Here is a 17,225-nt window from a genome sequence, read left to right on the forward strand (position 1 = left end):
GCTAGTGGCCTGTGAAAAGCAATGAGAGATGGCCCAGCTGCCTGGGCCCCTGCCAGACATGTGGGAGATCCAGATGCAGCTCCTGGCTCCTGGCGTCAGCCTGACCAAACCCTGGCTCTTACAGTCATCTGAGAAGTGAACCAGTGGATGGAAGAGCTCTGTCTCTGTGTGTGTGTGTGTGTGTCTCTGCCTCTCCCTCTCTTTCTGTAACACTGACTTTCAAATAAATAAATCTAGGAAAAAAAAACCCTCATACCACAGCCTTGAGCAATCAGCTAACCTCAGCATCACGGAACGAGGGAAAGTTTAAATATGGGCAGGACGATGACTATTAAATCACACATAGCTAGAGGGTACTGGTTCCTGCTGATAAGATAGTACAGTCACAGGTTGCACTGTTGGTGGCATGGAAAGTTATGATGTCCTTTAGTGCCGGAATCAATGGACCTTGTAGGAGGCTCAGCCCTGCCGCTCTACTTCCCAGGGTTTCTGGTTTTCATCTCTATGATGGAGACACAAATCCATAGCCCATAACCGTGGCCCGGGTGTATCTGTGTGTGTGTATATCTAGGTGTACCAATGAAAGCACAAATAAACATGGACTCACTTTGGGCCCAAAAAGTGCAGGGTTGATGTAGGGATCTACTGTTTCTCAAAAACGCAGTCATGAGACAGTGTTAGCCTTTATCTAGTGCCCAACGTATTGCTTCAAATCACATGTATTCTCTTTCCAAACATGGTCCCTTTAGGCAGTCAGAGATAAGAAGAGTTCTTAACAAATGTATTTGTCTCTGTGACTTTAATGCTAACTTGAAACCTAGGTGTTATTAATTAGCCACTCCTTCATTTCACTGTGCACTCATTTTGCATGGTATTGTGTTTTATTTCTCCCTAGAGGCCCTGGCTGTGGAAGAAACACTCTCCCAATTGTGCTCAGAGCTGCAGGTAAGAAAGCATGGGCCTGAGTTCTGAATGCATAGTGGTAGTGATGCCAGGCAGACTGCTTGCTTGCTGTACAAATCAGGGGTAAAAAGACAAGACTGGAACCTCACCCAAGATCTCACACTGAAGAAATGTTCTTACATCTCAGTAGGTGTCTGTTAGTGTACATTGTTCTCTGCTGGGTATGTTTGAAAACCTAAATGTATTAACAAACTTCTGTTACCTTAGAACGTATACTTCCTTTATTTATTTGTCCATTATCCATGCACTGAAGAAACATTTGTAAACCAATGACTATGAGCTCTTCACTGTGGGTGGCAGCACCCTGCACCTGTGCCCAGGTGGCCTCGGGTGTATCAGGGAGGGTAGATTCATTCATAGGTTCACTTTGTGCTTATTAAATGTTTGACCAGTGCATGCCGCTGAAACCTACGTCCTCTGGAGCCCTGGCACATCCCACTGTGTTGGACAGTCTGGGTGCACACTCTCATCCTTACATCCAGAGGCAAACTGAGGTTGGAAAGAAGTCTGGTGTCTTGGGGTCAGTGACGCAGCTAATCAATGATAGAAGCAGGACTCAGACTCTCAGAGCCAGCAGACACCTCTGCCTTTTAAACCAGTGTTTCTCAGCCCTTGCTGCCCAAGAGAATTATCCTGGAGACTGAGACACATTTGCCTGGGGCCTGGACACCCACACTGGCTGACCAGAATGTCTGGGAATGGAGCTCAGGGACTGGTGTTTTCCTCTAGAGCTCCCAGACCAGTATTACCCGCAGCCAGGGTAGAGGACCCCTCCTTCAACTTCATTATCAAGTTAGGAAAGCTCACTGCCCCAGTGGATACAGCAGTTCCCCGTGACAGAACAGGGTGCCGAGACGTGCTGGGCACTCAGAACAGCAGGTGTTAGGGACGGGTCTGTGGGGCTGAGCCATTTGCCACAAGTCTGGAAGAATGGGCGGGACTTGCTGGTGGGGATATCACACACACATGTTAAGTGCAGGGATGGACAGGCAGCGAGGGAGCAACACTAGAGCATGATGGGTCAGTAGGGCCTGGGAGGACCTTGACGCCAGCCCCTGGATGCTCTCCAAGCCTGACCTAGCAAGGCCATTGGACAAATGGATGGCTAAGCAGACAGGAGGCCACCAGGCTCCTGACTGTTGCTATTCTCCACTGTTTTGGGAAAGGCTCAGATGCTTTGCAGCCATGCAGGCCTGGTTCATATCCTGGTTCTGCATCCTTCTTCTCATTTGTCTCTTGTCCATGGATAACCAACTCTGCCACTGGGGCCTCAGATTCTGTGGTGTTACTGTGCAGGGTCCAGAGGGGCTCATAAAAAGGTCTTGAATGGCTCAACCCGTGGGACAAGCTCTATGCATTTGGCCTCCTTTTCTCTAGGATGTCTTTTTAGGTTCCATCTCCACAGAGCTTGGCCAGAGCCATGGGCCTGGGGGGGGGGGGGGGGTGCAGCTCACCATCCCAAGGGAAAATGGCATGCATCTGTGAATTATCAGAAACTTAGTTTTAGCCTTTGACAAATCATGAACAGCTCTCCAAGTCATCTTTGCAACTCACAAGTTCAGCTGCAGAGCTGATTAGCAACTGTTTGTCAGTGCTCTTACTCTCTTTCCTGTGAGCCAGTTGGGAGCTGCAAGGAGGCAGAGGAGGCGTGGCCTGTGGTTCTGCTTGTTGGTATCCCACTACCGTGCTCAGGCTTCCAGAGCACAGAGGAATCTTAGCACCAGTGCTGGCACCACCTCCTTTCCTCAGCAGAGTCTTAGCCACGTGCTGTTGGGATTCTTGTCACTCATGTCCCTTTAATCTGCCTGCACCCCCGAGGTTGCGTTACCAGTGCACCTGATCATGGTCACCTGGCACCAGTGGAGAATGGCTGCTCACACCCAGCAAGACCTCTACCTTCTAGAGCTCCATGTTCACAGCCTGGGTTTCCTCCCACACCACAGTCCATTGGGTGGGAAGGCCTGCTTGTGTTTGCTCCTTGATAGTGGGACTGGTGGGAATCCTGACATGTTGCCAAGTCAACCCTGCAGCCAACAAAGACCCAGCTTTGAATTCCATGCCTACTGTGTGCCTCTAGACAAACCTAACCTTTATGAACCTTAACATTCCTATCTGTAAAAATAACTTGGTTGTTAACAGTGTCCTTTTTTTTTTTCCCAACCAGTGAGCATGGTGCACTTGCTAGTTGCCTGTATGCTGTTCTGTGAGCATTGCCTCATTCAATTGATAGAAACATTCTATAAAACAAGTGATTGGATTGTGGTCAGTGGATGAAGAAGGCAGGCTGGGCTCACCAAGGATGAGTCACAGCTCTGGCAGAACAGGATTAGGCCCCTCATAGGCTGCTTCCCAGCATGAGGCCACAACCTCAGGAAATGGAACTGGAGACAGGTAGGCTGTGAAGTATACACATGGGGCCTGGCACAGGGCACTGCACGCAAAGCAAGCTCACCATTGCATTTGGTGCAATCTTCCTGGGCCTGACTAGTCATCTCCTTCCTCATAAAGTAGATGTTGCTGCCACGTGTGCCCAGGGACTGTGCCACAGGCCCATGTGCCTTTAGTCTTCATGGCCACAAAGGGTTGCTGTTTCCCTGGGAACTGCTCCGTAGAGTTCTGATTCATTTCAGCCAACATCCCCGCCATGTCAGTGGCAACCTCCTTGCTTCCGAAGCAAGCAGGCTAGGGAGGTGTTTGGTTCACTCTTGAACCTCCACTGCTTGGAAGGGCTCCTGGCACCTGGTTAGCTCTGAGTAAACGCTGGAAGGAGTGGATGAACAAATGAATTACAAGGATGGTACCAAAGACGAGGAAGTGACTTGGCGCTGGAACACTCAATGTCCCTCCCTGAGGTTGCTGGCTCCTCTGCACAATGAGCTTGGTCTCCATGTGTCTGTTCATTGATTGCACAGAGCTGTGTGTGTGTGTGCATGTATGTGCATGTGTTGTCCTGTGCATGGATTGCATGGAGAGTGGTGGTTAGAGTCGACTTCTTCCCGGACTGCAGGGATCGGCCGACTGGCTCTCTGCCTTTGGGTAGGGGGACAGTCCCCCTCTCAGTGGCTGGTTTCCCATGTGTGAAGGGAATTGCAGGGAGGATGGAATTAGGTCACCTGCACACAGAGTGTAGCACAGAGCCTGGAACACAGCACCATTGCCACTGTTACTGCTGCGCTGCCATTGCTCATCCTGATCCGTGGGCCCGGCGAGGGTGCAGCTGTGCGGGCTGACACTGTGCTGCCTTGTGTGACACCAGGCAGAGATGTCGCCAGCTCTGTCTGGCAGGAGGTGGACTCCAGAAGAAAAGCTGCTTTGGAGCCAAGCCTTGAGGGAGCAACAGAGCCTCCCGTTTGTGCTAGGGAGTCTGGAGACAAGGGAGCCCCAGGTGCGGGGCTGTGTTTGTGGAGCATTGTGTGGGCTGCAGGGAAGGGTGGCATGAGCAGGAGGGAGTCCAGGCTACGCAGAGGGGGACAGGGAGCCATGGAGGAAGGGGAGTGACCAGCTCTCTGGGGCTGTGTGGAGAAAACAATCGCTGAGATAATTTCCTCCCCTGAGAATACTCCAACACCAGATGCATGAGGGTTCAGCCATGCCGATAGTCAGTCTTTTGACACCTGGAAGCCAGGCGTCTCAGCATCTGACTCCGTTCACTCCTCACCTGTCTGGCTGGGGTTAGCCTCAGAGCTCATGAGGCTGCCCCCACGTGACATGCCAGTCTCAAGTTTTGCATCTGTGGCACACCTGACCAGTTGGAGCTTTCCGTGATCCCGTGAGCTCAGTAATGTGATCAAGTGACTCCTAGAACTCAGAGAACACTCTTCTTACGAGGGCTGATTCATTTATGAAGAAGACAGATGAACACCAGGTGAAGTGGTGCACAGGGCAAGGTTTGTGCAGCAGCTGCTGTGCCTCTTACCCCACCCACCTGGCAGGTGGATGCCACATTCGCCAACCAGAAAGCTCTCCAACCTGGCTGAAAAGGGTTAGTGCTGTTCCACTTCATTAGGCGTGATGGAACACATCATGGCCATGGTGACAGACTCGGCCCCAGCCCATCTCCCGTTCCCACTTTCTATTCATAGACTGGTCTTCCTGGTAACCCACCTGGTTCATGCAGGGGGCCTGCCCAGCATCACCTCATTGACATAACTCAAGCACAGTTGAAAAGAGATTACAAATGACAAAAGACAATCCTATTACTCTGGGAATTCCGGGAGTTTTAGAAGCTCTATGCCAGTAACTAGGGAGATTTCATATACACCACAAACGTGAACATCCTCTCTTCCCTTCACACACACACATGTATATCTGGGGTCAATGGAATTAAGAGAAAATATGGATTTTCCATGAACTTTATGAAGCTCCTGTGTGTACATGCGAACACTTGTGCATGCGTGCATATATACAGACATGTGTATGTATCACAGTATCACAGAGGGAAAGAGAATGAGCTTTGAGGCGGGACAGGGGGTTATGGTTGATCACAGCCGCAGCCCTGGTGACAGCAGTGTCCCCCATGGAGTGCCTGCTCCCTCTGCAGGTGACTCACTGGGCACCATCCTCACAGCAGCCCTGGGGCACAGGGCGGGAGGTATTCATGGACCTCCATTCATTGCACAGTAGGGGAACACAGAGGAGTGTGGCTTCCTTACACTCAGGCACTCACAAAGGGGTGGCCCTGGGGCCCTGAACTCCAGGCCATCTGTGCACTGCAGTCTTGTTACATCTGCTCGCTGAAGTGGTTGAGAGATGGGTTAGGGCACAGTGGTCACTGCAGTGGTTCAGGTGAGAGACACAGTGCAGCCAAGTTATCAAGTACATCCTATACAAAAGGCAACTGCTTCCTTCCTCCCCTGGGGCGGTGCACGAAGCTGCACGGATGCTGCCTCTTGATTTTGAGTCTCTGTTGCTGCAGGCTTTATTTTGCACACAGCAACCAAATTAGCTGGCTGTGGCAGGAGTTGGATGGGTGACAAGAGTGGAAAGAGTGAAGGGGTGAGCACCAGCCTCGTCCGAGGGTTGCTAACAGGCTGGCCTGGCGGTTGAAGTGGAAGAAGCAACGTTTCCTTCTCGGAAATCCCTGAAGAGCAAGCTCAGAGCTTGCAGGGTTGTTCAGAGGCAGAACATCCCCACCTGGTGGCCAGCACCTCTGCAGCCAGTGTGTCAGTCCTGGGCCTGGACCAGGGCAGCTGCCAGGACAATTGGGAAATGTGTCCAGTGTCTGCAGACAATCTGGAAACAGCACTGAGCTCTGCATCAGTGCAGTGGTTCAAGCACAAAGTGCAGAGGTCGATTCCACAGGGACTTTGGTGAACGTTGACTGTGCATCTGCTGTGTGCTGGCCTCCCCATGGCTGGGGATTACGAGGATGGAGGAGACCTAGCATGGCTTGCAGCCTTTCGAGGGACAGATGTGGTCCCGGATAAGACAGAGACTGGAAGTATGGCCAGCACTGGGCCCAGGCAGTGTAAGGCAAGGGGAGAGGGCAGCAGGCAGGGCCGGGTGAGCTTGACCCTGCTCGGGAGGTGAGGACACAGAGTGGGACTGTGTCAGACACTAGTGAGGACAGCCCATCAAAGCAGAGGAACAGCTGTAGAGAGCCCAGGCGCATCCTGACCCCAGCATAGTGTGAGGAGCTTGGGGCCAGTGTGGCTGAAGCTGCTCCACAGCCAGTCTGGACAGGGGAGGGGAGTGGATGATCAGAACTCCTACTGTTCAGCGGGATTAGGAGGAGGGGCTGTGCAGTTCCGGCACCTCCCACAGGTGCAGACACAGGCTGAGGATCTGCCAGAAATCGATGCCCTCTTCTTTTCAACCCAGCAACACAGGTTTTCTGTGACACAAAAGACAGTTCTCTGCTTGCCTCCCCGTGCACTTCTGGCAGAGCCCACGTTGTAGTTCACTCTTTCCCAGAGCTGCACTCTCCTTGCAGCAAACAGAAGACAGGCTCCATCCTTAGGGACCAAAGATCAGATGATGACAGTGGTTTGGAGAGGTTTGGGCTTTCTGTTCTGCTTTGTTTCTTTGTTTTGGGGCCAGTGCACCTGCCAGAGGGTCTGGAAACCAATGCACTGCTTCACTGAGAAGCCCTGGAGCATCCTTTTGGAGTTAGGGGCTCAGGACACTCCGGTTCTAGGAGGCTAAGTCATTCCTCAAGGCCCCACTGTGGGGTTGCTAATCTTTCATTCAACAAGCACAGAACAGGAGGGGCTCCCACAGCTGTCCCCTCCCCTATTCCATCCAAAGAAGGCAGCTGAGTGAAGCGAGCCCCTGTGCTGTGCTGATCCCAGGACGAGTGTGTTATAGGCGTTTTAGAAGAATGAACCAGGTTTATTTGTCTGTGGTACAGGTGTCATCGGCCTGCTTCCTGCCAGGGATGCCAGAGCTGCAGAGAGTGGCTGTCCACTGTGGCCACTGCCCTGCCCAGCCCACCCAGCACTGAGACGTTCCAGCACTAACCCTAGGGGGCAGCACAGAGCTTGGGGTGTTTAGAGCTAGCACAAAGCTCAGCCAGAAAACCAGTCTGGGGGCTTTTTACCTTGAGTGTACTCATGAATTGCCTGGGGTCTGTTAGATGCAGATTCTGATCTATTTGGTTTGGAGAGAGGCAGGAGGTCCTCTACTTCCTGCCAGTCTCTGGCATGTGACTATGCTGCTGCCACTCCTCCCTGAACCCTCACTGTGCCAAGCAGGGAGGCTGGGTGCAGGACCTGACACGACCTTTGCTCAATCTGAGCTGCCCTGCTGCAGTGTGGACCTCCTGGCCTACAGGGCCTTCCCTGCTGTGCCCCAGAGCTTCTGTCCTGGGGGGCAAAGCCCAGCTTGCCCTTAGAATGTGGGGGATCACAGGCCAGGGTGGCCTGGCCACATCACAGGACTGCTGTTTCCTAGGGGGCCCTTCTGTAGCTCTGAGGACCCCATGTGGCAAGGTCCTTGTGGGCGTTGCCTTTTGCTTTGCCCAGCTTCCCATACAGAGGCTTGCAGTGAGCCTAGAATCGCACGTAAACACAGCTCTCAATGCCCTGTTTAAGCCTCCTGGTGGATGTTTGGCTCCTACAGGGCAAAGGCCTAATTGAGATGCAGACCAAGGTCCTGGGATGTGTTGCTCTTCTGGCCAGTTGCTGAGGTGCCACACTCTGTGTTTCTGCCCCCCAGGGAGCAAGGCTGGGACTTACCCCAGTGCTCCTCTGTGCTCTGCTTCCTACTCTGTCTTCCTGGACTGTCCCACTTCTCCTGGGTTTCATACTCATAGGCAGTCCCATCAGCCTATGAGGCCCAAGCCTAATGGTCACTTCTCAGGGCACCCTGTGGGGTCCTGGGGTCTGAGGGCTCCCATCACTCCAGGTCTCATGGTGCAGGGCTCTGCCCACCGTAGCTCAGTGAAGTCTCCTGATTTGGGCCATTTTTCTCTCCTTCACTCATCTATGACCTCCTCCGTGGAAGCAGCCGAGTTCTATTTATATTTGCAGCTGTTACCAAAATATATTAGGTGCTTGGCAAATATTTGCTGAATCAAATACACAAATGAGTCTCCAAATAGCACAAGATAGAGAATAGTACTCCAGTGTAACTGTCCAGCTGAACTCAAATCAAAACCTTAATTTCATCGATTGGGTAAAGGGCTCTCTAAATGCCTTAAATTTCCTCCCATCCACATCCTCCTTGGTCCTCTGAGTAGAGCTGTAGTGCATGGCTATGGCAACAGCCCTGTGAGCATCTGGAAGGAAAAACAGAAGCAAATGAAGAGGGTGGTGAATGGATTCCAAGCCAGAAGCCTCCGGGGATATCCAGTAAGCATGCAGAGACTGCCAAGGGAAGAGCCTCATGATCAGTTAGTGGGCTGAGCAGGCACATGTGCATAGCCTGGTAATGCGTAGGTGGGATGGGAGCCACCATGAAGGTCTAACCTGGAGGTAACTGGTTGATGAGAGGCAGCCTGGCGTGGCCACTGAGCAGAACTCCACTGCCAGGCCCAGACATTGGCTCCATCACCTCCTATGGGTGCAATCTCCGGCATGTTTCTGACATTGCCAGAGCCTTGGTTACTCCTCCACCACAAAGTGTGATAATGATGGTACCTACTGATAGGATTTGCTGTAAGGATTAAGTAATTACTTTCTGTAATGTCTCTGGCCCTCAGGGCCTTATGACTCCCAGTCTTTGCTGTCATGGGTATTCTCAGAGATCCTTTTGAGTAGGAAAAGTTGCCTAGATGGTTGGCATTACCTGAGGTCAACACAGGTGTGGACGCTGCTGTGGGTGTGTGTGCATGTGTGTTTGTGTTCATGTGTGTACACGTGGTAAGTGGGAGGGATTCTGGACACAGTTGAGGACATGCACTGAGGCCAGGGTTGTGATCAGTCAGGGATTTGCAGCCCTGGCCACACATCGGGGTCACTTGAGAAGCATTTTTAAAATTTCCAGTGTCTGGGTGGCAACCTCAGAGGCTCTGAGGTGGGCCCCAACATCTGTAGACTTTCAGCCACCCCGTCCTGAGGACCACTGTGTGAGAGCATGGCCAGTTCAGGGATTGTGGGTGGCTTCTTGTCCCTTAAAGCCTGACGCAATGAAGGATGCAGGGTAGGCGTCACCTCCTCCAGGCAGCCTTCTGTGCACCTCTTACAGCACTCGTTCTCTGTCTCTTTCACAGTAGTAGATAAACATGTTATAGTAAATACATAACCAGCACAGGGCCTCATGCCTCTTCCAGGATGGATTATGCTCACATTTAGCTTCCTAGAGCTCAGCACAGCCCCTCACACAGAGCAGGCTCTGAACAGAGTGATGGTTTGATGCTGGCAGCAAAGAGCATGGTTGGTGTTGAGACAGCCTCCTCATTAGCAAGAAGGCCTCCCCGTGGTCTGCCACAGAGACCCCTCCACGCCCATCATCCGTCATTGTACAGGCCATGCAGCTGTGAGAGCAGGAGCATCCTCTTGTGGCTTAATTAGAAGCTTCTCTACCCTCATCTGAAGCCATTCTATTATCAGCTGGAGAAAAAACTGTTGTTCCCAAAGACACCTTAAAGGAGTAGTTTTTCCTTTTTCCTTTCTGCGCTCTGGTGGCTGAGCTCAGAATTCTCACCGTGTTGGTCAGGGCCACTGCAGCCGAGGCGAGCGCTGGGGCTGATGGCCTGAGTTGTTGAGGTGTGGAGCACCGCCCATGCTTGCCAGAGCCCTTGTTTATTCCTTAAAGAGTTACTGGACGGCCCCTGTCTGCCCACCATTGTGCCGGGGCTGGAATGCTGAGGCAGTGAAAGCTCCCGCTGCAGCCCGGGAGAGAGGAGAGGCAGCAACACCAGCGGAGCGTGGCTGGGTTGCAATGAGAGCAGTCAGAGCAGGCCGTGCAGAGAGAGGCTAGTGTCACACTCAGAGCACAGCGGAGTTCCAGAAGCGTCTTGCAGAACCAAGGCATGGGATTGGCTCCTACATGGTTACCTGGCGGAGGACAGACAAGCCTACAGTGGTGACGAGGAGAGAAGGGAAACTGGAAGGTAGCGGAGAAGGTGTTCTAGGGAGAGGGCAAACCCCAACCAGGGGCCTGGTGGCTGCAAGTAGCCAGGTGTCTGGAAGTTGGTGTAAGCAAGTGGTGGGGGGCCGAGGGGGGGCGGGGCGAGCAACGGCTTACCTTGGGCCAAAGAGGGAGGCAGCCAGAGGCCAGAGCTAAGGCAGGGAATCTTCATCGGAGCAAACTGAGACTGTGTTGATGCAGGAGTTGGATTCCATTGGTGGTGGACCCTGGTTGGAGAATCTCAGTGTGCGTGTGACACACCTAGTCCCGCCCATACCCTCCCTTTCCAACTTGGAGGTTTTCTAGTAACTGACACTCGGCTCTCCCACGCAACCCTTACTTGCCTGCCTCTTAAACGCTCTTGTTGATGCTGTATGGCACTGAGCCAAGAGTATCCACTCCCTGTTGGATTCCCACTTCCCACAGTGTCAGGCTGGAGGTCATGCATTCATCAGAGGAAGCAACAGGTCTTTTTCTCATCTTGGAGTTTTGTGGCTGTGTCATCAGAGATCAAAAAGTTCTGAAATGCTGTGGTTCAGTGATGACTCTGTCTGGAACCAGTCACTCAGTATAAAGCAACAGTCCTCAGCAGTTATGTCTCTTTTTCATACTCTGAGATGTCTCACTCCCCCGATCTGCCTTCATCTAGCACCAGTTCAAGAACAGTCAAAGGAAATGCCAGTGTTTGAATCTAGGAGGTAGACGTAGACTATTTCTCTGTAGGTTCTTACCTCCATTAGCACTCAAAGGCTTTGTGTACTCACTTCACAGATGAGGAAACCAAAGCACAGGCCAGAAGGGAAAGAATTGAGGGTTGAAATGGGCACATCTCTGGGCCCCAGGCCCTCACGCATGATGGAGAGCTCCATGCCATGTGCAGTTGCTAACTCATGTCCTATCTCCATCGCTGAAAGGGGCTTCCTGCAGACAGAGATCCTCTCTGATTCATCTTGTGTCTCTATTTATTTCTTAATATTTATTTATTTATTTTAAAAACAGAGTTACAGAGCGGGGATGGAGAGAGACAGACAGACAGAGAGGGAGGTCGATCTTCCATCTGCTGGTTCACTCCCCAAATGACTGCAATGGCCTCAGAGGGCCAGGCTGAAGCCAGGAGCCAGGAGCTTCGTCCAGGTGTCCCATGTGGGTTCAGGGGTCCAAGTCCTTGGGCCATCTTCTGATGCCTTCCAAGATGCATTAGCAGGGGGTTGGATCAGAAGTGGAGCAGCCAGGACTTGAATTGGTACCCATATGGGATGCCAGTGTTTTAGGCAGGCGACTTATCCCACTATGCCAAATCACCTCCCTCTCTCCCTTTTACTGCTCTCTCCTACCCCCCCCCCCCATTTATTCTAAACACAAGTATCAGGGGCATGAATGATGCTCACTAAATGCTTGTGGAGTAGACGATGGGGCCTTGAGACCAGGGTCCAGCCTTGGTGACTGCCTCCGGCCTCTTCTCAGAGATCTGAGCTTTCTTTCCATCTCTCTACAATTCAAGTTACTGCCCAAGAAGGCGACTGTCCTCATTCTATGCTGCAGGGGTACAAAGTGTTTCTCTTTAAACAGTCTTCTGCCGAAAAGGTCCAGAACTGCACTTGTCTTGTTTCTTGAATATTTATTTGCAGCAACCCGGAATTCTTCTTAAGTGGACAGTAGGAGGAAGACGGCGTTGGGTCACCAGACGTGTTCAGATGTCTGCTGAACACCTTCCTTGTATGATCTCCTAGCCAGAGTGACTCTGTGGGGCTACAAAGTCTTTGTCTTCTCCCACGAGATGTTGGGGAACACCAGTGTGCCAGTGGATGGTATTGCAGCTTTGTGGTCATACCATCCTTCAGTAGAATCCTATTGCATCAGTGTCATTGTGTTTTTCTGTAAAATAATGGTTACAGTAGTTTTACTACAGGGTATGGGTAGGGAGCAAGTGGGGAGAAAATATAAGATGCCCAGTACTCTGCCTGCCTACTAGTAAATAGTAATAAGTGTAAGCTACTCACTGGAAAACTTAGAGTTCACAATTTAATGGGATATAAATTATAGTCTTAAATGAGAATGTGTGGTACTTAGAAGAGTTGTGGGCCAGTGTGAATGGTTGGTTAGTTCCTAGCTGGACTCAACAATGAAAGTACCTTGAAGGGATAATCACTGGATCTTGGCATTGAGAGCAGAGCTGATTGGGTTTTGTGGATGATGGATTTTGTGGGTGATGGGATTAGAGGTATTGGAGGGAGGAGTTGAAAAAGGGTAGCCACTGTAAACCAGAAAACACTAAATGTGCAAGACATTTGTGGAACCCTATGTAAAATGTTCCTAGTGGGAAACCGTGTAGGAAGAGAAAGGCTGGTGCTAGACAATGGGTGATCTTGCCCATAAGACCTAGGGCTTCAGAGGTTATTTTGCAGACAAGAGCCACCTACATAAAACATTTACTGCTGTGATTGTGGTTTTAACTCCTGAATCAACTGTGGTTGATTCACCCTGGGGACCTGCAGGCTGTACTACAACACCACAGGTGTATAGAGAAGCGAAGAGATTCCCTGCAAGCAGAGAAGCCAGGGAGAGCTTGAGGAAGAAGACTGCAGGAGCTCAACTGAGTGGGAGGCCCTGACGACGGTCTTGCTTGCCTCTCAGATGCTGAACAATCCGGAGAAGATAGCAGAGCAGATAAGCAAGGACCTTGCCTGGCTTGCCTCCCACCTGATGGCTCTGTGGACCCAGTTCCTGGACACGGTGACTCTGCACTCCCAAGTGACCACTTACCTCACCCAGGAGCACCATACCTTGAGGGTGAGTTGTCAGACGGCACAAAGGCGGTGATTGCGAGCATTTAGTCTCTTGAGGAAGAGCTCATCATTTAATCATGAGTCAATCTCATAAAGCAAGAAAACCAAGTATCTGAGGATTAGATGCACAACGTGCTCAGGGAATACACTTAAATGGCTGGCTTTCGAAATCATTTTATCTGCATTTGTTTATGGTCCCTGTTTGCAAAGCTCTTAAATTCCAGTAGAGGAAATAAGACTTACATATAAAAACAATTGAAAGCTGCCCAATGTATTCATAAACATCCGTTAAACTGTGTCCATAAACCAGGGCTTTTCATCCTCTAACTAAAACCTTGAAAGGGGCACTTAGGAAAGAAGAAGGTTTATTTCAGATGACTCTTCAGGAGATTCACAGTCCAAGAGCAGATGACTCCGTTGGTTTAGGGTTAAGGTTAGGGTTAGGGTTAGGGTTAGGGTTAGGGTTAGGGTTAAGGATAGGGTTAGGGTTAGGGTTAGGGTTAGGGATAGGGTTAGGGATAGGGTTGGGGTTGGGGTTGGGGTTGGGTACCTGGTGAGGTGGGAAGATGGCAGAGGAGCACACACATGGGCAACATCAAGAAGCATGCCATGGGGAGGCCAGTGCCGCGGCTCAATAGGCTAATCCTCCGCCTTGCGGCGCCGGCACACCGGGTTCTAGTCCCGGTCGGGGCACAGATCCTGTCCCGGTTGCCTCTCTTCCAGGCCAGCTCTCTGCTGTGGCCAGGGATTGCAGTGTAGGATGGCCCAAGTCCTTGGGCCCTGCACCCCATTGGAGACCAGGATAAGCACCTGGCTCCTGCCATCGGAACAGCGCGGTGCGCCGGCGGCAGCGCGCCTACCGCGTCGGCCATTGGAGGGTGAACCAACGGCAAAAAGGAAGACCTTTCTCTCTGTCTCTCTCCCTCACTGTCCACTCTGCCTGTCAAAAAAAAAAAAAAAAAAAAAGAAATAAAGAAAAAGAAGCGTGCCATGGGGGATAACACCTTCTAAAGGCATCCGTTTAGTGACCTAACGACCTCCCACCAGGTCTACCTCCCTGACCAAGTCTGTCCTCTTAATTCAACCATTGACATCAACCATTAACTTAAACCTTGAGGTTTTATGTAAAAACATCTGCATGAGTTTGGGAAGCCTCTTCTGTCCACATCACACCCACAAGTTTGGGCTAAGAGCCATGCATGGGAGAGGGAGGCTCTGCAAGAGGAGAAAGACTGTCATTTTAGCTCCTTCCAAGCGGGCACAGCCTCTCTCCTATGAACACATACCACCTACCTCCTGGAGCCTCAATTTTAGAAACTGAAGGCAAAGCCCAAACAAACATTTCACCTGTTTTTTTTTTTGTTGTTGTTGTTGTTGTTGTTGTTGTTTTTTATTCCCCAGGTCCGAAGGTTTTCTGAGGCCTTCTTTTACATGGAGCACCAAAAACTCGCAGTGTTGACCTTTCAGGAAAATCTGTAAGTAATAAAGTGCACGTCCGCTCCATCCTATAAAAGTAGTCACCCAAGACAGCGGCTTCCTTTCTGTGCTCAGACTTCTGCATATTCAGTCTGCGTGTCCTCTGCAGGCAAACAAACAAACAAACAAACACATCCAGTGAATTGCAGAGGTGGGAGCAGGCAAGTGGCAGAGAAAGTCAACAGCAGAGTTTTCTTTTGTTGAGTGTCATTGTGGTTCCTTAGACAGAATCAAGACTCCCTAGGTCCCCAAAGACATTTGTGCAGAGTCCTCTCTGAAAAATAGATTAGAAGCAGGTGGTGTGACCACAAGCTATGTCAGAAAAAAATCACAAAATTCACTTGAGACTCTGCAGTAGCTACAAAATGCATTTAGCATAAAAATTAAACCTGAACTACCTAATTAAGAGTACCCAGGAACTTCTAAGTTTATTTTCTTCCAGAAAAAAAAAATTGAAAAATACTCAAGAAAATCAGGGGGATGACAGAAGATGAGGTCAACTTCTCCCATAGATGACCTGGTAAACAGGAACAGACGTCCCTCCAGCATGCCTTGGCTACACAAGTCCAAGGATCTCTCTCTCTTTTTTTAAGGATTTATTTATTTGAAAGATGGAGTTACAGAGGCAAAGAGAGAAAGAGACTCAGAGAGAGAGAGAGAGAGAGAGAATCTTTCATCCTCTTGTTCACTCCCCAAATGGCCGTAACAGCTGGAGCTGGGCCAGTTTGAAACCAGGAGCCTGGAGCTTCTTCTAGGTCTCCCATGTGAGTGCAGGTGCCATCTTCCACTGCTTTCCCAGGCCATAGCAGAGAGCTGGATGGGCAAGGATCTGTTTTTGTTTCTGAATGGTGTGTTTGCCTCAGAACAGAAATATGGGTGGATGGAATAATGTTGGAGAAGCCATGGAAATCTGACAGGAGAAACACTTGAGATTCATCCGTTACAAAAAACAGACCTGGAGACCTTTTAATGCTCATCTTTATAACCTTAATTTTCTCCTCCCACATTCTGTTTAAAAATTACAATGGCAGGCCGGCGCCGTGGCTCAACAGGCTAATCCTCCGCCTTACGGCACCGGCACACCGGGTTCTAGTCCCGGTTGGGGTGCCGGATTCTATCCCGGTTGCCCCTCTTCCAGGCCAGCTCTCTGCTATGGCCCGGGAAGGCAGTGGAGGATGGCCCAAGTCCTTGGGCCCTGCACCCGCATGGGAGACCAGGAGAAGCACCTGACTCCTGGCTGTGGATCAGCGCAGCGCAGCGGCCATTGGAGGGTGAACCAATGGCAAAGGAAGACCTTTCTCTCTGTCTCTCTCTCTCACTGTCCACTCTGCCTGTCAAAAAAAAAATTACAATGGCATTTACCATTTGCCTCCTAGTTACTAAAAGCAGGAGAATACCAAGGAAAACACATCTTCATGTTGAAATGTCTTGTCCAGAAATCTCTAGAGTCTCTCACTCACACGCTTACTCATCCATTCATTCTGGTCCCCAGCTGGAACTTGCTGGATGTACTTTCTAAGGCTAACATCACAATGTGACAAATACGAATGAACTTTGAGAACACTGAGAAAAATATTGCAAATCAGGACCACCACAGGGAATCTACTTCCAGAGTCATTGTAACAGCAGGGGAAGCCATGACTATGTCTTCAAGAAAGGCTAGCACAGTGGAGATGCTGGACACAAGGCTCTGGCTCTCCGTGAAAAGCTTTGTTGGAACCCCAAGCACTTGTACAGAGCTCTTCAGACAACTTGGATCTAAGATCCTCTTCCTCCATTTAATTCCTAAATGTTTGTGAGAAAGCTGTTTTTTTTTTTCCCCATTGTCATTTTCATCTGTTATCCCATCTATCTAGTCTTAGTTCCTTAGCCAGAGAGTAGGGGAGATAATCATTGTAAGACTCAAAGGAAATATCTACACACAGGGAACACACTGTGCCAGCCTCAGACTCTGCTCAGAACGCTTTAGATGGGTAAAGTGCTTCCTATACGTTGGCAGTGAGACAACAGCAGGGAACAAAGAAAAAAAAAAAAACATCCTCATAGGCCACTCACAGGCAAGGCATGAATTAACATCATCTCAGTATGTAGGGACAGAAAATTCTGAGAAAGGGATTATGGCCAGTGTCTTCATCAATGATTAACAACCCAGCTCTCAGGAAAGCAAAAGTCAAAACACAGTTTTGTAGTGTTGCTGACTTCCACTGGGTCAATGATCCCGCAGCTGTCCGTTTCAAGTCACTGCTGGGTGAACATGGAGCTGGGGTGCCAGAATGAACTGGCTCCAACATGAATTTGGCGGTGAGATAAGGTCTGTTGTAGCTAACGTGAAAAAAGTCTTTCTGAGGATGTGACCTCTGGACCAGGGCAGGGGTAGAGCAAGCCACAGCATGCCATGGGCGAAGGCTGTGGAGGTGAGGGAATAGCTGGTGTGATGGCTGTGATACCAGAACGCAGTGAGTCTGGGAGCACAGGAAGGCAATGTTGCTG

General features: G+C 50.5%; 1 protein-coding gene across 1 annotated transcript in view; it reads left to right on the top strand.

The window, feature by feature from the left end:
• The window catches only part of FAM135B (family with sequence similarity 135 member B), a 228,373-nt gene that overhangs the window by 179,876 nt on the left and 31,272 nt on the right, over nt 1-17,225 (top strand). Inside the window, exons 8-10 of the mRNA XM_062189440.1 lie at nt 896-945; nt 13,108-13,263; nt 14,661-14,734. Of these exons, the coding sequence (XP_062045424.1) occupies nt 896-945; nt 13,108-13,263; nt 14,661-14,734 (280 nt within the window). The remainder of the gene's footprint in view (nt 1-895; nt 946-13,107; nt 13,264-14,660; nt 14,735-17,225) is intronic.

Source organism: Lepus europaeus, chromosome 4, assembly GCF_033115175.1.
Source record: "Lepus europaeus isolate LE1 chromosome 4, mLepTim1.pri, whole genome shotgun sequence".
In the NCBI taxonomy this organism is placed as follows: domain Eukaryota; kingdom Metazoa; phylum Chordata; class Mammalia; order Lagomorpha; family Leporidae; genus Lepus; species Lepus europaeus.